The following is a 21,974-nucleotide window of genomic DNA, read 5'->3' as shown; positions in this document are numbered from 1 at the left end:
TATTAGGGACTGCTGAAGTCGTGCGGCTTTTGTTTGCGAGGCTGAGAAACCAATCAGAGTTCTTTAGTCCCAAAGTTCTTCGGATGAGCAGATTTCTTTCCCAAGAATGGCCCTGAACTGACAGAAAAATGGAACTCTTCATGCACGTGTACACAATGACTTTATCCACCACCATGGACACTGTTACTGGTGTGTAGAATGTGTTACTATTTGTTTCTTATCCTGAATGGCGTGAAAAAGTCCTTCACGAATTATGATCGTTTCACTTGCACCACTTACTGGCGCTCCAAGCAACAGCGTTCATACAAACTTTTATCAGAATTTAGAGGTTGAAGATCACGTCAGACAGTTGTAACTTGCCACGCAGCATTTCGACGGGCTGACAGGCTTAAAACGTATACCAAAATAAGCCAAATGGACGATTAAGAAATCGACGCCACTACGCACTCCACCAGGCAAAATAGTGACTGCCACATTTTTGGAGGCACGTTCACCTCTTTTGGGTCAAAGTACGCAATGTGTTCTAGAATCCATTCGTGCTATTCAACAGATCGACGTCAGAGCAGTTGTGAGCGCAATCTGTTTGCGCAAAATACGATACTTCACCGATGCGTGGCGATTGAAAGACTAGTCATGAAACTTGTGCGACTGGTGAAGGAAAAGCAACCAAAACTTAACCTTATCTTACATCCAACACACTTCGATGTTATTGTGGTGACAGAGAAGTTGGTATAAACTGACCACAAAATCTCCTCCCTAAAAACAGTAACGGAAAGCGGAGGTATCGAGGACAGTTTCGTTTTAATGAGGTACAATCCAGAAATACCCTAAGGAAATCAGGCGTAAAAATAGGGTGTTTTGTGCTTTAAGCTCTACGAAAAGAAAATGTTTAGCTTTGCCAACGTTACGTGAAAAAATTTGTCGGTGGACTTTGTCGTGAAAGGCACTGGGTTCCAATTCAATGCATTTAGACACTTAAACAGACACCCACGCATGGCCTACCGGTACGCACATGCTGTCATGAAGGCAAACTAGACGGTACGGGTTTACATATAGGCCTATACGTCTGCAAGCAGGCTGGTTTATTTTGGTCTCTCAGGTGGCTCCAGTTCGATAAGATCGTGTCACTGCAATAACGGGGGGATCACAGTTGATGATGCATATTCAAATATTCTTGACTCTGGCCCAACGGACGGAAGCTGATTGGCTCACCACGACGTGGGGACTGGAAGAGCAAGACATAATATTCAAATCAGGACCAATTTGTGCCCAATAAAAAGGACAAACTTGGGCGAGGAGAGACCAGTTTGGAGGCACATCGGTGGTGTTCGTTGCATCCCCCGCTGAGCGACGTGCAAGGAAGCTCTCACACTTGACACCTGGCACTTGCACTTATCATTCATGGTAAGTATCATTCCATCTCTTCAGTCCTTATTCTTTAACCAATTTCTCCCCTTGGAATTTTCGAATAGTGGCTCACACAAAAAACAAAATAGCTGATAAATTATGACGACATCTGAATCTGAACCTGAGCTGTACAACCTTGAACCAGATGAAAATCGAACGGCTTGGATTTGCTCTGTATGGGAGCTAGAGTGACTAGCCACAGATCCATATATTTAAATCCGACTATATCAACAAATGGAGAAATATTTTTCACTTCCTGAAATGAAGTCAGTCGAATATGAGATTCTGTTTGGAATCTGTCAAGAATTACTACTACTTAAAAATAGCAGGAATGGTTAAACTGGAACTTCGTTATTTTGTTCAAATTTATGAGACTGTGGTTATCTTTCGGTCTCTTGGCTCTAGCCCTTGAGGTTAGGAATCTGGTTGGATTTGCCATCGGTAGGAATAACCATTCAGTTTGTGATTTAAGTCAAGAGTAAATCGCCAGAAATAAAGCGACAAACGATGAAGAAAACATTTTGTTCATGGCTTGAAAACGAGCAAAACAAAAAACAAAAACTCACGGAAATGCATACCGATAAATTAAACCAATGTCAGAGACTCAATTGGACGTAATAAAAACTCCTTTGACACAGTGCTTACTAGCCCCACTTCCTCCCAAAAGGTCAAGAACATCTCTTTAGAAGTCATCTATGAGAAGTTGGGATATTTTTGCGAGGAGTGGAGCAGGTGACCTACCCAACTAAATAAGAAACAACAAAGTAAGAAACAAGACAACAGGGATGATCCCTGGCACTCGTGCTTAATTACCCGTGGCAGGGATTCCCACAAAATTACAACTTTCACGTAAGAGGTGATCTTTAAGAAGCGACTTTGAAAGACCCTCAAAGGTGGAGACCTAGAGAATCCTGGGAAAAGCCTTGAGCAAGCTGCAAGAGGAGAACTTTTAGCCTGGCACTGGAGGTTAAATACAGATCACCCAAATAAAGTAAACCCACAATACGGCAGACAATCCCCAAAACGTTACGAGAGGTTATCCTATAGGGGCTAATTGCAGACCAACGAGACTCCGATCTCAAACCTCAGATTCAAAGAGATGAGCCACAAAGGACACTGACAATAACCACGTAGTGACTGTTCACAAGGTCCACCGAAGAGGGGGAACCCAGGAGAGAAGCCTCGAGAAAGAAGTGAACCTAAAGAGGGCCAAGCCACGTAGGTTGCGCACCTGAGGGTACATGTCAGGGTAAAGTTTCCTGTTACGCGGCACAGGTGGAGGGGGCTAACCATCATGCAGAATGCAATCGACGACGAACTGTTGTCAGACAGGGCCATGGTGCAGCGAGTACTGAGGAAGCAGCGAGAGGTTCTGGAGGGAGAGCGTGGCAAGCAGGCCTTCGCTGAAATCAACGACCCCACACAACCCAACTTGCTGAGAAGGATCAAGGTAAGTCTGCTCTTATCTTCTCGGCCCGCACTCGGGGTACAGTGCATGAGGAAACGGTCACTGGATCTCAGGCTGTAATGGATGAACACAGATATGGGAAAGCCGAAAGACTACTGAAAATTTGACATACTTTGCCGATTTGATCACGGTTCTTTACATGAGTTTCACAGCTTTTTCACACCCAAAAGTACTCTAAAACTTCACAGGATACATGATACTGAACCGTATGAGATTGTATCTCATTTTTTTCCAACTTTCATACGGGCTCTCTTTATTGGGCAAATCCATATATCACGCGAGCAAGTTTAACAAGGGGAGCTGACGAGCAATCACATGCACGGGCGAATCCAAGCTATGCCCGTCTTCCGACGCTGTGTAAACCTTGCTGCCGGTTCAACTTTGTGTCAAGCGATTATTATGTCACCCACACTTCGCAAAAAAAGCGACAGAAAAAGTAAATCAAGGAAGGACTGCGGTCGTCTGAGAACAGAGGCACGGACACCTACTAGAGGTGACATTTTGGATACTTCGCAAGAGGATTAAAAAAAAACCTCCGGCATAATTACGAAGTCAGCTGAATTTTTTGGTTCATAAAATTCCTAAATGATAGAAGCTATCTGTCAAAATACCACCACCTTATCATGCAGACAATGTCGTCATGTTAACAACTACATTTTATTATCAATAACAATTTGTTGTTTGCTACAGCGAGCCCAGCACAAAGCCGACCGCATCGCTCTGGAGGAACTAGGTTTGGACAAGCACGTGAAGGACTGGAGTAAATTCACCGGTCTTCTGATGCCGATCATGGCCAAATACAAGAGTGACCAAGAGGTAAAACTAAACCGGGGTAGAGGATCAACTCCCACCAAGGGATTAAGAGGGGGAGAGTCGCTTGCTTCCCCTCAACTGCAATGTACCAGGCTTTGTATTCGCAGGGTTCCTGCACCTATAACAATTAAATTCCATGACTTTTCCATGAAAAATTATGAAAATCCACGACCAAATAACGCAATTTCTTGGGCTATTTGGCCTTTTAGGTTGCAAATACAATCACAGATTTTATGCGCTTATTTCTGATAATAGAAATCATAGTGCTTTATGACTTCCATGACAAAATTCCATGACTTTTCCCATGACCTTATTCATTTTTACAAAATTCCATGACTTTTCCAGGCCTGAAAAAGGAAAACAAATTCCATGACTTATCATGACTTTTCCAGGCCGTGGGAACCCCGTATACGGGACAAAACAAAAATCTAGATGATGTACTGTGATATAATGATCACTTTACAGTTTAAAATCCCCAGTCCATGCTGGATGGCCATAGCTCAACTAAAACAAACGTTATTGCCAACCGGTATCAGTTCAAACTTTTGATATCTCCTCAAGAAAAGTGGGTCACCTCATTCCCTCTCATATCCTATCAGCCTTCTTGACAGAGGAACCGGTTATTTCGCCATTTTTTAGGTCACACAGTCAATTTTGAAGATTTAGCACAGCATAATGCGGTCTTCACCTCTTCACCTGCCGTTGTCGTTTATCGTAAAGTAAACAACCATTAGGGGTGATATCTCAGGACATACAGCACAAACTTTTGAGCAACAAAAGGAAGAACCTTCTATTTTTGCTGACAGCTTACAACAACACCTTAAAATTGCAACAATCGTTGTTGATTTGCCCCGACAATTTGTAAATGGTAGTTATCGGGGTTTTCAAAAAGTCACGTAGTTGATTGGCAAAATGACGCTGTTTGAACAGGGTGGACCGTTCTTGAGACATCATGGATTGTATTGATTTATGATAAGCCTCTTTCAGCGCAGAAGTAGGACGAGTTCATTATTTTTTTCTTACATAAAACATGAAGTAGGTTATATCCTGAAAAAGTCTACACCTAAAGTAGAATAACCCCAAATCACAAACACAAAAGTGTCGCCGACAAATGAGCTTTGTTACAAACCAACAGGAAATGCTTGTGAACAAACCACCAGCACCTACGGTATTTGGAAGTACGCAGACAAGCTAAAAAGAATTTTACTTAATACAAATAAGCAAACACGTCCCAGCCCTTACAAAAATCCCAGAGCTAAATAAAACTCGATGGCGAAAACTTTATGTGTATCCAATAGCGGAAAAAAGAGCAACAAAGAACGAGGCTAGCGTGACTGAAGGCAGAAATGTTGAACACTATAGTTCAAAACAGTACCTAAACATAAATCCTAAATTCATCTCCCGTGACAGCAAATAGGCCTAACCAGACGTCATTAAAGAAAGTACACGTGACTCAACCACTCAAGAACCTTTAGAAACAAGACAAATGGTGCCTGTTTCAACACTTTTCACACAAAACGCAATTTTTTCTAAGTTTTTAACAGAGTCAATGACAACGAAGGAAAGTTTCCACAGCTTCCATAAAGTTGCAACAAGGCAAGAAAGAGATTGAAGACAATAGAAGTACGACAAAGAATTAGATTTGAAGGGCACACTAGTCCTGTAATCATTCGTGCGTGTGCTTGACCGTGTTGGAAAAAGAGAGCCCCGGGACACGCGCGACAAGGGCTACTGATCCAGTTAGTCCCACTTACTACGTGGGCAAATTAAGGCCGCTTTCCACATGTATACGTGTTTGGTCCGTTCTGCATCCTCATCGTTTGCTTTGTTTCACAATTTCAATACACATTCTCTGCAACCAACGCATTAACAACAGAAAAATGCCCCAACGTGTGGTCCTCTCCGATGCCACAACCGATAATACAGCCGCTATCTGGTTCGAAAGTGTGACGTCACTTCAGTTGAAACCACGCCCACTGCACAGCGAGTTATGTGCATAGTTCGCCGTTTAAATCATGGAACCATCGATCCAACTTCAGCGATCGTCCAATGGGAGCCTGCAAATAGTGGCGCGTCCGTATGTATGACGAAATTACTTAGGAACCGGTATAAATGATAGCTGTGATTGGCAAAAAGACCACATGGGCGGGGCTTAATATGGATCAATCTATGCTGCCTACTAATGAAACAACCATGGTAAAGTGCATCCCAACGGTTACAGTTGTAAAGTTAAATGCTGATTTTGATATAACTGATGGGCCTAAATCGAAAGCAGTTATAGGCCCCCTATTCCTTTATATTAAACAGGTGTTGCCTTCCTTCTTTCTCGTAGATTATGAACATGTTGAAGTACTTAGTTCCCAAATTACCGCGCATGGTCGATGACATCAAGGTCAATGATCAGCGACCCGACCTTCACCTGGTCACGATGAAGACGAAGCAGCTGATCACATTATCTGAGTTGCATCTTCACAAAGACAGGCCTTTTGTCATCATTGCGTCATCTCTTTCTTGACCCCCATTTCAGGTACAGTACATTTTCCTTGCATTTGAAATAGCAAATAATCATTTTCTTTTCATTTTTGTTACCCATACTCGTGCGACGAAAACAGCCTCAGCTTAAAAAACGAACAAACAAGGTTATCAAAAGATTCTTTACGGTATCAAGTTAGTTAAGTTATAGAGCACCGTGCAAGGATATCTCTTCCAGTTCTAAGCATGTGTGGTCGACGGACAGAGCATACTGTCCTTGACGTTGAGTACCTTCCGGTTCTTTTTCAGAACCACTCATGCTCAGAAAGGGATATCCTTGCACGGTGCTACCGCAAACGTATTTAAGTTATAACTAACATTTTTTAACCTACTACTTGTCATCAGGAGCAAGTTCGGCCACTAGTTAACAAGCGGTTAAAATTATGATTCGTGGCGTACCTAGCCCATGTGCAGTGACGTTGAAAGCGAACGAACCCAGTCAACCGTTGTCAGGTCATTAGGCAGACGGGGCAAAATAGCACAAATAAAAGTGAAAATAGTCGTTTACTAATGACATACATTTTCGGGCATTTTTCTCATAACTGGTCCTCCCTGCACTGTGCTATTAAAACGTTTTGTGGCAACCAACGATGCGAAAAGTTGGCTAGACCAGCCCAACCATTGCCGACTAGCGTGCATTCGATAAGAGTTTTGTCGAAATATGGTTAACTATGGTCCTTGATCGAACTTACCCACGGACTTTGGATTTGTCAAACTGAATGGGAAAATGACACCGGTACCACAGCAAGTGAGAGCTGTGTGCTGTTTAATGGCCCATATAATACACTCAGCACTATAGTAGCCTTAAAAATGTGTCAAGACACAATTTGATTTAAGATTTTTTTGATGCAGCTATCTGCAGCACAACAGGTTGATCAGTCACGTGACGGAGTTTGACACACTCTCAGCGAAACTTTACTTTGAAGTTTCGTGCACGATAAACAAGGGGTTCTAGGACAAGGACTTCCTATCATGTCAGAATAAACAGCTGTTAAATTTCACTTGAAATGACTGACTAGACCTATGCCGACTTTTAACGCTCCATCTGCTTGCTTACAGGCCTGCGTCCTAGGTGGAACACTCGCCCAACTGTTTCACGAGTATAAGGACCGGGCCGATTTCCTCTGCATCTACCTGGCCGAGGCTCACCCCGCAGAATACTTCAATCTCAACACCACCTTCAAAGTACCCCAGCACCAGACCAAAGAAGATAGGGTAGCTGCCGCATAGTAAGGAAAAAACAGAATTCAGCACAAGCACGGATCTTCCATCAAGGCTGCCATATTGGCTTATAGCCGATGTAATTTTGCAAAGCACTATGGGACGGTGTTCAAATTATTCTTGTTCAAGTCCTACCACGACGCTTTGTACCCAAATGGTGACTGGGACGATATTTTCCAGATCCAACGACACACGCTGCCATCTATGGTTATTTTGCCATACACAGTTCTGACCCGTTTTCGGTCTCACAAAATAAATAACTGGAAAAAGACACAATCTTTCAAAAAATCCCCAAAATACTCAAGACCACTGACTGAAGCCAATGCCTGCACTTGCAGTGACAAGTTGGGTTTGTCTTTCATTCCAAATGTTGAGTTCCCGGAGACTTTGTTTCCACTTTGCAGCAAGTTGTTGGAAGAGGACAGAGAGCACCACCATACGTTTACAGATGATCCTCTGGACTGCAGCTTGATTCGTATCGTCACGGATACCATGACTAATGACTTTGCCCAGGTAAAACACACACACATACATACACGAATAGAGACACCAGTTAACCCAAAGTGCATCAGAAAACATATTCAAATGTTTACGGTAATTTTCTAAATCCCGTTTCAATTCAAAGAGGTAATTTTATTATTATGTAGGGCATGCACCAAAATATCTCGTACATGTTATCCCTTCCACAGGTGTACAATGCACATCCTGACCGAGTTTTCATCTTCCAAGGAGATATTGTCATCTATGTCGGCGACACCATTGGCAAACAGATGATGAACCCCGATGTTCTTATGACTGAGGCCACCAGAAACTGGTTGGAGAACTACTTCAAAGACACAGTCGACTAAAGATGTTTTTCATTTTCGGTTCATCTTTTCGGGCAAACTTGTCGGGAAATTGGTTCGAAAGACGACACAAAAATACTGGAATGTGTGTTCGTGTGGAACTCAGGATCTTTGGTTCTATTGTCCCTTTTCCAGACAAAAATAGAAATCAACTTTCATCCCATCTTCAAAACGAATCACAAGACGAAAAAAAAAGAATATGAGTTTAGTCAATAAGAACAGCTCCGGAGTTGCTCTTGAATAATAATTTTGTTACTGGAAGGCAACAGAATGATTACGTGGGAAATTTATTATAACCCGTTTTCTCACTAGTGCCATAATCTATGCAACCGGCACATGCCACGGGCGGGGGATGTCTGGGGCCAGTAGCCCCGGCCCTCACACACCCAGGCAGGTCCTATGATGGGGTAGGGCTTAATGATCAACCAGCAGGCCACACGGTCTAATTCGTGCTCTGACAAGCACTTACGAATAAGTCTCAAACTTCCAATCCACTTGATTATGAAAAAATAAGCTACTCCAAACAGTATTTTGCAATCAAGACTAATTTAAGCAGATTTGGTTCAATAGTATTTTAAGTGTATAAATATGACCACCCTTAAGTAAAAAAATCTAGTTTTTCCAAATATCATGTTCTTTTCTCCAAAATGTTTCGAAATAGTACCACCAAATCGCCCAACTTTTTTCTTAGTATATAATGTGTGGTACAAAAGTATGTACTGTATACATAAATGTAAACTCCATTATTGGTATGCTAACAAATTATTTTCACTACTACAGCATTGGTATTCGACTGTACATTGCATTCTGTTGGCACATGTACAATGACAAGACACCCGCACTCGTAACGTCAAGATTTAGCTACACCTGGAACGCGAGTGGCCTCCGTGGAGCTATGGGGCAGCGCGGACATCCGGGAGTTTCATAAAAATACGGGGAGCAACCACACCGCGCCGGTGAAAACAACTGCAGCGAGCGCGCGCGTACGCGCGGATCAAAGAAAAGATTTTATTACCCGATCCTTGGACTGGCTGGTGCGTGCGTATGTCGCCAAGGTCGCTGTTTTCACCGGCGCAGTACCTGTCATTTTGCGAGAATCCCGGATGGCAGGAATGATTTAATTACACGGAATTTGCTTACTGCTCAGTGCATTCGAACCGAAAACCGAAAATTTGGCAATAGCACAAGGACTTGTATCTCCCAGTTAGAGATTAAAAATCACAAATAATTTGTGTAACGGCACACTGTGATGTTATCTCACAAGTTTGGGTCTCTGTGAATTAACCGTACGTAAAGTCTGTAAATAATCTTTAATATTACCAAGACATATATAGACATTATATTTTAGAAATATGTTATCGTATTATGTGCCCAGGGTCTAGTAAACATGAAAGCGCCCTCCCTGGCAGCTATCAATGAAGAGCAAATGACAAGCAGCTGGAAAACACCTGTTGCAAGGTGACCAGATGATTTGATGAAAATGTCTTCAACACATAAATGCCAGTGAGGGCGCTGTCGTTTTCTAAAGCCCCGATTTGTAATTATAGTAAGGAATCCCACATTAATCATTTGTATTTTAGTGGTTCTTTTTAGCCTCCAACTCTCTTGTATGACCTAAAATCTATTTTTAAAACAGAGTTTCTCAGACCAGTCCCATAGTTGTGCACTGGGTGTCAAGAGGCGTCCGTATATGGAAGTCTTTCCAGCAGCGTGTCAACACCTAATGGTTCCTGGTAGTTCTATCACACTTCAAACTTGTGATTGTGTCTTTGGAACCAGGGTAGGCCTACATTAAACCTGACGTATAACACTAAAAACAGACGGCACCAACCTGAGTAAATTGGTGAATTCAATGCACTGCTAATGTTCGCGAATAGCCCATATACCTTCCTGAGATTGATAATGGTTACATAATAACGACGGGGTACAACTACAAGCACGTTTGGAAACTCTTTGAGGCAATTTCTGACCGGCATGACACAACAAACGGTGGGGAGACTTCTCAGTTTCGAAATCGTTTTGTTGTTAGGAGACAATAATACACGGATAAAGCAATCATGGCAATGTTGACACTACATATGACTACGAGTTTACTTTATTAAACGTTGGCCTAGCCGACACGGGCAGGTCCAGGTTTTCTGCTGGGAATCGGTATATTTCTGTTAATGGAAATGAATCAGACATTAGAAATGACTTCAAAATATTTTAAGGTCCCGTTCAGAGTTTATAATCGTACTTGCTGAACTGCTTACCTTGCAAAGTAATCCTTGTAAACATCCAGCCAATCAATCTGTAAGGAGTATGGACCAACGTAGTGGCATCGAAAAACATGGTACATGTAGACTCAACGGCATGACAACCACACACTGCGAAACTACGAGTCGTTCCCTACGAGTGGCCCTAACAACTTTTCCAATCACACTTCCTCGCTGCTCCTAGATCCTCACACTACAAAAATCATGAGGTATACAACTCAAGAGAGACAACTCGGCCCTGGTTCTGTTGAACCCAAGCTCTCCTCTGACAAAAGCGCGGGAAAAAGAGCAACATCTGAACTGTTGAATTCTTCACATTGCCTACTTCAGATAACAACATGCACCGAATTCGAAGAACGCATGTGCAAACACGCATGACGGTGCGTAGCATAACACGAACAAAGCTAGTCGTCTGCTTGCGCAATTTTTTGAGTCGATTTCGCAGACGGAAACGTGTAGTTCATGAAAACCTTTAAAAATCGGGCCAATCGTCTGCTCCACAGGTAGACGGGTAAACTTAATGCAATTAATGACGTGTTCGAACCAGATCGTCTAGGGACAAGACTCTTTATGGCGGTGTGATTTCGTTAAGTTGGGAAATTGTCCCATGTTCTTTCTTTCAGATTCAGACAGAAACAAACTAACAACTGTAAAGATTCAAAAACATGTGCAGGGAGAGAAAAAAATCTAATTCTTTAAAAAATATGCAAAATTCCACATCAGGAAATAAAACCTTTTGCACAAACCCACACCAACAAATCTTGCCAACTGGACATCAGTGTACTCAACAAACATAATTTATAGCCATTCCATATCTTTGAGAAACATACATCTCTTTTATATACACATTATTTCGATATTTGAAATTTAAGGTCAATGACTAGCAAGTACGTTACAAGCAGCACAACAAATGAGAATTTTTCACTGTGTTAAAAATTCTTCATTAAAATTTAAATTAAGTACAATTTTAAAATATAATCCCACAGCACAAAAACGTTGGCTAAAATGGATGGATGCAAAATAGTTAAAAATGGGGATCCCTCATTTTCATCCTTCTATTGAAAACAAGAAGATGTTGGCACTTAAAATACACCTGTGTATAAATTGTGCAGTTCCACATCGTATGTTGCAATATTTTATGGTAGTACCTGCAGTGCACACAATTCATTTTTGATCTAAAACATCACTGTGAAAATATTTTTATGGATATTCATCTTCAGTGAAAATTGAAGGAACAAATTATTTTCGTTTTTCTTCCTATGTTTCTGTTAAAAGTATTTTCAAATGGGCACCTGCACTGAGAGAAACATCTAAAAGTGATTTATCTGGTGGTCTTGTTTCAGAGATGAAATTATGATTAATAATAAATAGAAAAATACTCTGCCAGAATTTTGCGAGAAAAATCACCTGTGTTTTGGTGCCTTCATCGAGGCCACTTTTGCAATATGTTCCTTTTTAAGCCAGGGCCTGTGCCCATCATCCTTTGTAGTTTCGGTGAGACTACAACAGCTCAAGCACAAGAGAGACACACCGACCTCTCAGAAAGCGAGTTCCCAAGAATCAGCACCAATACAAAATCAATTTCAAATGCTGTCCATCATCATCATCACCCTCAACTCTAAAATTCATAATATTCATCCACTGGCAAGATTCCCTTCTCACCTTCAATGCTTTCAGGAACTAGTGCCCAAACTTGGCCAAAAACCTTTCACAGTATCAGACTATTCCTACAAAAAAGCTGTACAAATTTGCCAAACTTTTTTCCTTTCTCAGTCAATGTAATCATCAACTTGCTTCAGTCAGCAGAGTATTACAATACTGGTTAAATCTAAACCCAAACACAGACTGACTGGGCCGTAGACTTCCTCCAGTCTAAAAACTTTCTCCTTAATATTGTCTCCATCTGCTCAGTGGTAGTAGTTTATCCTGGCGTTACTCCGATCTGCCGAGAGAGTCCTCGTACGATGGGTCATGTTTGGGTCAGCTACTGCCCGCTGTCGCGCGCTGATAGGACGCTGGCTACGGAATCCTGAACCCTGGGAACAGAATACCAAATTTAAGACTGAATAATTATGAATGAATTCATGAAGACAATACCAAAACTGCTGCTGTTCATGCAGGAGGGTCTCTCTGGTGATGTTCCTGCTCCAACATTTGCTCATTATTGGGACGCTTTTATCATTTTCACTGGTCAGGGCTACTGGTGCATGACTTTCTTGGGGCAAGGTGGGCAAAAATACAAGTAATTTGATTGCTGACCTGAGGGGGTGGCTTGGGCTGCATCATGAACGGTTGGATTCCTACATCAGTCTCCGAGGTCACGGCTACAAAATAAACAGACACAGGATGTCATTGATGAAACTGAGCCTACAATCCTGGACAAATCTCGTTGGGACTCCAACCCCCAGGCCCCCTTTCAATGTTGGGTCTATGTGCACGGTCTGCACTTCGGCTGGACATGACAACATTGACCGGGGGGGAGAGTGGGGGAGGAGGCTGGAGAGTGTATGGCTATTGCCAAGTGTCCTAACAGTCTTGTCCAGGATTGTAGATCCACTTTCTTTAAGCCATTTTGAAATCCAACACAGGGGAATGAGAAATTGTCAAATTTGTGAACATGCCTGATGCTGCATTCAAAAAGTGGTACAGCTATTACATTTAAAACTTAACTGCCATTTCATGTCTCCTGAATCACTGGTATACAACTGTTTCATGACTTACTTCTCAGCTGTGCATTCAGCTTGTCCAGGGACTCCAAAATCCTCTGTTCTTCTAATGACAATGCAGTTGGTGCTGGAAGTAAATGGAAAATAACGGAATTCTCTCTTTGCGAAAAGTGTAGGAAAGGTCGGCTAAGCTAGTAATGAATGAAGAACTGCAGAGGTCGTTTCCATGGAGTTGCTACCAAGCAACAGGCTATTTGCCACAATGTCATGTGATGTTCACTTCTTGTTCACTCTTTTTAGTTCCTTCTCTATATAGCATTTGTTTGCAATAACGCCTTCAAGCAACTGACTTTTTGTTCAATTTGTATTGTTTTCAGAAATTACCTTTCTGGAGGAATGCTTGTTTCTTCTGGTGTTCCATGGTTGCTGCTATTTCCGATTCAGATAGATCTTCCTGGGCAGCTAGGCGTTCTGCTTGCTGGAACGCTAACAGGCTATCACTCACTAAAAAAAAATAAGATGACAAAATTAGGATTTCAAGCAAGAGTAAAGAATTAATTAGAAAAATTGCATTTGGTGGCAGACGGTATACAGGACCTTAACTGAGATTTGGGGTTATGGACTAAAACTTTCAAAATAATTCAACAAACCTAAGGAAAACCCAAATAATGTAACAAGATAGTTGATGTATTAATACATACACATACCTTCATTTAGAAATCGCTGAGAATTTGAGAGGAGTCCAAAATATTTTAAAGTTGTATGACAAAACAAAACTCTGGGACTTATCCCTTCAAACATTTTATACTGGAGGGATTTTTAACTAACGTGCATACATGAATCTAAAGTAAGGTTTTTACTCATACAAGGTTAAGATCAAATCAACAAATATCAATCCCAGTTATTGATTTCTCAACAATGATAAAACATAAGCCTACCATCTTGGTTTTGGCCATGAGGAATTCCGGAAGCTGTTCTAATGGGTCCTTGGTTGCTGACAGTCGGGCCTGTTTGATGATGACTAGCAGAGGGCGGGCTTGGATGAAGTCCAGGTACTGGACCTGTGTAATGCTGATTGCTCCTTCCCTGGTACCCAGTGCGAAGATTCCCTACAGCGCTGTGCTGCCTCCGCTGCTGCAACAATGCAGTCTTGCGGAGTGAAGTGGCACTGGAGTCACTGCTGGTGCGAATTCTTGGGTAGGTATTGTACTTCCTTTGATTGGTCGAGTGGTCTTGGGGTGTGGTCACGTGACCCTGGGCCGACACCCTGAGATTGGCTGTTAACCGGTTACCATCTATGCAATGCTTGGACATGCTTGCTGGTTGCCTGCTTGAGATGTCCGAGTTTGGACCAACTCCACCTTGCTCCTGGGTGTTCAAACATGTCCGGACTTTATCCCATAACCAGTTGATTTCTTCGTCGGTTGGAGTCTTGTCCAGACGGATTCCATTTTGGTAGACCCTGCTGTCTTCATGGGTAGTTGAGATATGCCTGTTGCTAGATTCAGGTTGGTGGTTCATCGCTTTGCCGATGACTCTAGACACGGCTTGGGGATTTTCAGATTCAACTTGCCTTGTAGAACTGCCAGCGTTTGAGCGGCCAGGGGGAGGCTTGGAGGCATTGTGGGCCCTCCTCTGAAGCCTTGTTGGACCCCTCGGTGGTGTTCCAGCACTTGCACTCTGTTGCTCATCTTTAAACTGAGCTCTCCCGGAACCATCATGTTGTTGAATCCTGGTGGAGTTTGAGCTCTCTGCCTTGGCAGACTCAACTGAGACTTTCTGCTCCTTTCCCACTTTCACATCGTCTGATCGGACCTCATCTGCCTCGTTGTATTTCAAATCTGTCCATCTTACCGACTTTCGGTCAGCTTTGGTCACTTGCGTTGCCCGGGATATCTCCAAACTGTCTTTGACCTTCATTCCTCCTAGTTTCACTTTTTGGGGCATGGGATTGTATCCCTGGCTTCTTTTCAAGATGCTTTTTACAATCTTTTCTGGCGTTTCTAAAGTGCTGCCAAGTGTTACTGTCCCTGGACCATCTTCTTGGAGGTGGCTGCCTGTTTGCGTAGGCCCATCAATAGGTTGGTAATCTACACCTTGGGAAATGTTACTCGACAGGCCACACTTTGACCTGACATAGTTGGAATCCTCATGAGTACTGCTGATGTACTTTGACATGCCACCAGTCCGTTTGTTCAATTCAGGCTCGGGTTTCTGCTGTCCGCTGTATTGGTGATCACTGGGAGGTTCGGGAACTCTCGCTGGATAAGATGAAACAGAGGTGGCCGAAGTCCTGGCTGAGAATGGCCGGTGCCCCGCATGGGCGGTAACCGGTCCTGCTGTATACTTTATGGATGAGTGACTGGCATTGTAGGCATTGTGAAACTGAGGACTTTCTGTCCATGCTTGGGATGTCCGTGTTGAGTGCGGTCCATAGGACAGTTGCTGTGAATGTAACTCTTTGGTCCCGTGAAGGAGCGTAGGTTTGGTTTCCACAGGCTCACGGACAAAATCACTTTCGCTAGTCTCCTCCACCAGCAGTTCTCCATTGCTCAATCCCCTCTGTGTGCCTGCGGTATGTGGGTGCTGCTGTTCAGATGTGGCGTGGGATGTGAATAAGCGAGTATCAGATATTGCACTGTGTCCTGCTTCAGGTTTGCTTGGCTTTGAGTTACCATTTCCGTAGGCATTTCTAACTGGAACGGAGGCATCTACACTATCCCCATCATTTCTTGGCTTCGAGCTGGAGTGGGCGGACTTGTAAGCAGGAGGTTCTGGCTGTTGACGGCGACCATCAAAGCCGAGATTCTTCTTCTGCTGTTCTTCTTCCAGACTATCTACACTGGACAAGCTGCTACTGCGCTGCAGTTCTTCCTCCCTCTGGTATGGTAATGCCTCATTCAGCACAGCCTGGTTGAACTCGTTCAATGCAGCCTGCTGCTGTTCCATCAACTGCTTCTGTTTCTCGTTCAGTGTCTGTTGAAACTGCACCCCGGTGGCTTCCCGATTGACATTGCTGTTGTAGGTCGCTGTTGCTGTTGTTGAGTAACCATGGTAATAATGGCCCTTATTTTCGCCAACAGTGTTGCCATTGGAGTCCACTACTGGTCTCCGAGGTGGCATGTCATCAGTATAATGCTCATTGTTAAAAACGACCCCTGTGTCACTGTAACCCCCTCTGTTTTCAGTGGTATAATCCGTCCCTCCTGTATAACCACCTCCCTTGTAGCCAATGGAACTGGCCGGGGCAGTGTTGACTCCCACCATGCGCAGTGCCTCTTCCAAAGCTGGGGCTCGGTTGCCATAGTTTCCTGATAAATCAAACGTAAAAAACAAAAAGGTAAGGAGAATGCATTCCTCATGAGAATGAAGCCTGCAGCTGATTGTGTGCATCTTTGTGGAGAGCATAAATAATTCAATCAAGTTTCTTGCAAGCTTTCAATCATTTCCATAAATAGTATCTTCAGTAAAAGGGGCAGGGATGTGGGCAAAAGTGGGAAGGGTGTAAGTGGCTTAACCTGCTGTAAAAGTACCTGCATGGGTTGCATTCTGACTAAATCCTCTGGCCATGTTGACTCCATCTTTAAGTCTGGATTCACTATAAGCTTTACCTGTGCATCAGAAAGCCAATGAAAATTATTCCAATCTTCAAGCGTTTGCAAGTGATTTTTCAGCATTCTTATTTGGATTATCGTGTAAGCATTGTACGTGTATATGCATTTTTCTATTAACTCCGTCACAAATAGATTCTTTTGTCGGTTCTTCCAGTCAGCCCATCACTCCAACAAAACTCCCCTAGTATCTACCTGACGTAATCCTTGGTCCTGTCTTGGGTGACCCCCTCTGACCCCTCTGGTACCTCTGAGTCGCCTCCTGCTGTCTCCTCCGTCTCTCCTCCAACACCTCCTGCCTCCTTTTGGCCTCTTTCTGGGCTTCTAGGCGCCTTTTTAACTCTTGGGCTCTGTCCACAAACACCACTAAATGAGCTTTTTTGGGGGGAGCAGGTTGCAGAGCTCTGGTACGTACGTGTGATACTAGATTTGTAGTCATGTTTCCAAATCAACCTGCCTATACCCAGCAAGAAATGAGACCGAGGGGTACCCCCCAACATGTCCAATCCCTATACACATTCCAGACTATTGTTACTTAACACATCCCCCCAAGATGTCTGAAAGGAATTCCCCAGATTCCTCCGAGACAATGACCAACACAGGGGGGGGGGTTCTCTCCGTCTCATACCTTGCTGCATATGAACCTACCCCAAGTGAACTCACAAGCACGATCACAGGTGGGTTATTCTATACATTCAACATCCATAGGTGTGACATCTTAGTGTCCACTACACCTGACTTGTGTAATTCGATATGGAAATATCACTCAAATGGAGTTTGGAATTTAATTTGTTTGGCAGATAATTAGAATTAATCATACTTAGAAATTACAGAATGTGCTCTGAACTTACAAAATCGTATGTCATGTGACAGGGTCACATACTGCAAGGATGTTCAAGTCTTTCCGTAAGAAATCTATCCATTCCAAGACAGAGCATAATCAAATTAGTATGTACTGAAGTCTTAGTGTACAGGTACATGTACATCTACTTACCTTCGTCTTCTGTTGGTTTCCAGAGACAACTGACGAACCTTGTCTCTTGCTGCTAATTGCTGGGCGTGATTCAGGCTGTCACTGCTACTGGACCGAGCCAGTCGATCCTGCTCAAGATCTTTGAATTTTTGCCTGAAGGATATTGCTGGTTAAGGAAGACTTCACAACTTTAGGATACAATACGTGCAAGTATGCCAATAGGGATAACAGAAAATAAGTCAACATTTTAAACCAAATTTCCATTCCTTTTTGCTTCATTTCATGACAGGAGGCCTTTCCAAATGCATGGAATATATTCTTAAATAGGAGGCTGCTAATTTTCAACCGTCTATATTGGCGATACATGTAAGTCATTAATTTACTTTTTGTTTCAGGCATTTTATGTTGCAAAAGTGGATACATAAAGTTTTTTTGAAGTGGAAACTATTCAAATTCAATGTAATATGCATATTCCTTGATCTATGGCAGCATGATGATAAGCATTCATCTTCAAGAATACTCACTCTCACAATCCCAGAGAGACACGTATGTGAAAATACCCCTAATGTTTAAACCCCAGCCCTTTTAGTTGGTAAAATCCCAAAGTGTGCCATCTTTTAAACCAGGAAGTGTTGTGCAAACAAATGGAGTACACTCATGAGTTAATTCACGGGCTGGTTCTTTTGTTTTAATGCCTTTTACGCATGTAAATGTGTGTGTGATGTATTCACTTCGGTGCTCTATAGCCTTGAATTCTAGGAGTCCATTCTAAAAAAAATTCATTGCTGTACAGCCAGTCACATACAAGTCTGACAATAATACTGCTTAGTACAATCCTCTTGGCAGAATGCATTAAAAAAATAATAACTGACTAATAAAAATAAATGACTGGTGTGAAGCAGCACCACGTGATGAAAATTTCTACTTGGATTAGGAGACCCATTGTCAATGCAACCAAGCAGACAAGGCCGCGACCAATCAAGCACTTTTAAAAAAATCATTGACTGTTTTATTGAGCGTTTTATGGGATATGTCATCAATATTTCATGCAATGCACCGGCAGGAGAAAATACCTGTTTAGGCCATTTGGTTGGCATAATATTTTATCAATAACGCAAGCACTGACCAATGAACTAAGTAACGTGGTAATGTCCAGCAATACATACAGAACCCAGCATGCAATGGCATTTACATGTATGGTGGACAAAATGAACATACCTTCATTGCTGTGAGATTCAGCAAGATATAAAATCAGAATGAAAATCTAGTCTAATGTCATTACATTTGTACAACCTGAGTACATCCCTGGAGCATATTAGAACATCTTATACATCTTTATACATGATCGTCATTTGTTCCTGCAAACTCAGTTTTCTGAATGAAATGGATGTACACAATTTGTGCCTGTAAAGTGTAGGAGTAGGATCTGTGAATGACAACAAAGACCTCCCCCCCCCAAAAAAATACGATGAATTTTTTCACTTTAGGCTTTGTGCTTTGCTGAGCAAGTCATGTACCAGTAGAACAATTTATATTTTAATCTATGACGGAAAAAGAATCGTTTATGACACTATTATCATAAAACCCATTCTGCTATTTCTGGTCTGAATAAAGTATGAACCACTCAATATCACCATGGTGATTCTCCCTACAAGGACATGTATGACAAGTCTGATCTGTTACCTTGGCAACCAGTGTGAAAAAAAATGTTTGAAGCAGGGCAGTTACACTTCACCACTGTAAGTGTGACGTGCAGACATTATTCCATCTTGTTGCCTTGGTAACCTTGGTGAAAGTGAAATGATCCACACGAGGATACATTTAAACTAACTCATGCCACATCGTACATGTTCATCTTGACAGCAGTTTTTAAGGTTTGAAGCAGTTACAGCCAAGTCTTTGTTCATTTATAAAAGAGTGAGGCACCCATTTTGCAAAGAAATTCTTTATGGTAGATTTGCTACGTTGATCTAGAATATTATGCCATCAGTTTCAGTTAATTTCAGTTGTTTTCAAGTCATAGTCACAATGTTTTGAAAGGAAAATTGTCACAACAAAGCCACCTCTAAGTTAAGAACTGATAAAAAACATGTAAATAACAAACAAACAATGACACTGAAAAGACTCAAAATAATACAAAGGCTACAATATACGGAACTAAGTACTAAGCAACGGAATTCCGGCCTTACGCATAGTTTAGGATATTCTAATTATATTACCGGTGTCTGAGACACAAATACAATGACTCCTCATGAGTTTGTAAGCACAAGTACAGGGGTGTGAGTGGCCACTTCAAAAGGGGGCAAAAAGCCGAACTGTATTTCCCATACTTTTGCACAGACCAGATGTACAAAAAAGCTGAAATTCAGGGGCAACACCTAAACAAAAAACCTGAAACCAGCTAAAAAGCTGAATCCTCACACCCCTTCAAGTATCAGATGCTTCCAGAACCTGAAGGGGGAAGGGAAAGAGTTCCATGTATACGGATGCCGCTTAATAAACTCGATAAGACTGGTCTGAAAAATTCTTAGTATATACCTCGATATATTCTTGGCTAAAATTGACTTCTGAAGTCATGTTATTACTTTCAGATGGCTAATAGTAACAGGTATCTTCAGGGAAACATTAGTGGCATCCGTATGCGGAATTCTTTGTGGGAGTATTCTAGACATGGATATCACTAAGTTTTTCTCTGCAGCGACAAATATGCCATCAGAAAGTGATAGCATCCTCAATTTTTTTAAGTCAAACTTAGCGGGGAAAATATTCAAGTGTTTAGTTAGAAAACAAACGTTTGGAATTTTTTACAAGTCAAGATGAGACTGGGTGCGCACAAATTGGGTCAACAGATGTCCGAGAAAGAATCTCTCCACTTTCCTTGAAGAGTAACAAATTTCTATTACAAAACTTAATAAATATTTAGGTATTTAATGAATTTGGACCAAAGTTTGAAATTAAGGTGTTAATTACCTTAAGCACCCTGTCCCTAAAGTAAGGAAAACAAAGTCCACTTTGTCAAAGTAACTGACATGCATACCTTGAGGATCCATTCCTTAATCTTAGTTGCCTAGTTTAGGTAAATTTTGACAATATTTAAGCAAGAAAACCAGAATTTTTTTTACCCGAGTTCACCAAAAGACGACCGCATCAAACCATTTTGTAATCATGTCTGGTTACCTGAACCAGCCATTGTGGATGTACTGAATTTCATAAGAGAAACTTCATGTTCAAGGAACCAGACTACTTGCACTAATTCGTCTTCATTCACAGCTCTTCCTTACATCATTTATGCCACCGTTTTACCCTATAATTTCCCTCAAAAACCAAAGCCCTTCACTCTTTTCTTTCATATGTGAAAGAGGGCATCACCGCCAACTTGTTAAGTAAATTGTTTGGAATACGTAATCACTATACGAACAGGATGCTAATTATAAGTTAACATGTATCATGAACACCACATCATGACATGAGAGTGAGTTGTATTTTTTACACCGCATTTCCGCTGACTCGAAACTATGAATAATTGCTCAATAAAACACTGCAGATGGTAAAATCTTTCAATAATTTCCATTTTATTAGTTACCAGTACTAACCAGTTAACAATTTCACAATTTAGTCTTGGCCTACTGATTACGCTTGGGCCTATGTTTTAAACTCAAGTCACGTCAAACCTGTCAAAAAGGATACGAATACGTTCCTGTCAGCATCTTGAATTTCTACCAATCCAACGACAGATGTGTGCTGTCTTCATCACCAGCATGGTCCATGTATATTAGGCTTAAACCCTCGCGAGTAAAACACGCATAAATCCATTGCTGTCGCGTCAAATTTGACCGTTTTTAAGAAATGCTTGCAAGAAATTTGATGTCCATGTTGCCTGTTTCCATTCACAACCAACTATGCTATGCAAATATCTCGATGACGTCGTCAAGCTAATATTAGCGCCCTCTGTAGCGAGGTACGTGCGAGGCCTCTTTCTAGACTGGCTTCTGGTCCTTCCGTTATTCTCTTGCTTACTCTGTACTTTAAACCTGACCTTGAGGGCGGTTCAAACTACCATTCCTTGAAATTCATTCGACTGAAGGGTAGTCAGAAACCGTTGGGGACGACATGTATGCTTCGAATTTCACTATTCTTGGTCGCCTGCGTTTCAAACCCATAAAAACTAGGTCTGGTTCATTCG

The 21,974-nt window shown here is 42.0% G+C and overlaps 2 protein-coding genes across 3 annotated transcripts; one reads left to right on the top strand and one right to left on the bottom strand.

The window, feature by feature from the left end:
• Nucleotides 1-946: 946 nt before the first annotated feature.
• Nucleotides 947-10,116, top strand: LOC110974403 (thyroxine 5-deiodinase-like). 2 transcript variants are annotated; one of them, XM_087146475.1, is made up of 7 exons: nt 947-1,404; nt 2,683-2,857; nt 3,566-3,691; nt 6,021-6,215; nt 7,280-7,449; nt 7,846-7,954; nt 8,131-10,116. In XM_087146475.1, the coding sequence occupies exons 2-7, from the start codon at nt 2,702-2,704 to the stop codon at nt 8,287-8,289; spliced, it is 915 nt and encodes a 304-aa protein (XP_087002601.1). In that variant the 5' UTR covers nt 947-1,404; nt 2,683-2,701; the 3' UTR covers nt 8,290-10,116. The 2 variants fall into 2 exon arrangements, with proteins under 2 accessions (XP_087002601.1, XP_087002600.1); XM_087146474.1 differs by having other exon boundaries at nt 969-1,404; nt 2,075-2,857.
• A 1,206-nt stretch (nt 10,117-11,322) lies between these two features.
• On the bottom strand, nt 11,323-21,967 carry LOC110974468 (uncharacterized). Its single transcript, XM_022226127.2, has 9 exons — nt 21,479-21,967; nt 17,813-17,944; nt 17,014-17,168; nt 16,741-16,818; nt 14,146-16,518; nt 13,592-13,711; nt 13,263-13,334; nt 12,801-12,865; nt 11,323-12,577 (listed from the first exon to the last, which is right to left on the bottom strand). The coding sequence occupies exons 1-9, from the start codon at nt 21,496-21,498 to the stop codon at nt 12,449-12,451; spliced, it is 3,144 nt and encodes a 1,047-aa protein (XP_022081819.2). The 5' UTR covers nt 21,499-21,967; the 3' UTR covers nt 11,323-12,448.
• Nucleotides 21,968-21,974: the final 7 nt, after the last annotated feature.

Source organism: Acanthaster planci, linkage group LG15 (genome assembly GCF_054643075.1).
Source record: "Acanthaster planci isolate LZ-2023a linkage group LG15, COTS_SCS, whole genome shotgun sequence".
Taxonomy (NCBI): domain Eukaryota; kingdom Metazoa; phylum Echinodermata; class Asteroidea; order Valvatida; family Acanthasteridae; genus Acanthaster; species Acanthaster planci.
The sequence above is the reverse complement of the archived record's forward strand: the minus strand, read 5'-3'. Positions and strand labels throughout refer to the sequence as shown.

What these genes read in the sequence shown, in the direction of transcription:
- LOC110974468 (XM_022226127.2), bottom strand. Translation starts at nt 21,498, where the DNA reads ATGCTGACAGGAACGTATTC. An exon ending in TCATGGCCAAAACCAAGATG is followed by an intron (nt 13,712 to 14,145) that starts GTAGGCTTATGT and finishes ATTTTTTTTTAG; the next exon opens with TGAGTGATAGCCTGTTAGCG. An exon ending in GCTGAATGCACAGCTGAGAA is followed by an intron (nt 12,866 to 13,262) that starts GTAAGTCATGAA and finishes TTTATTTTGTAG; the next exon opens with CCGTGACCTCGGAGACTGAT.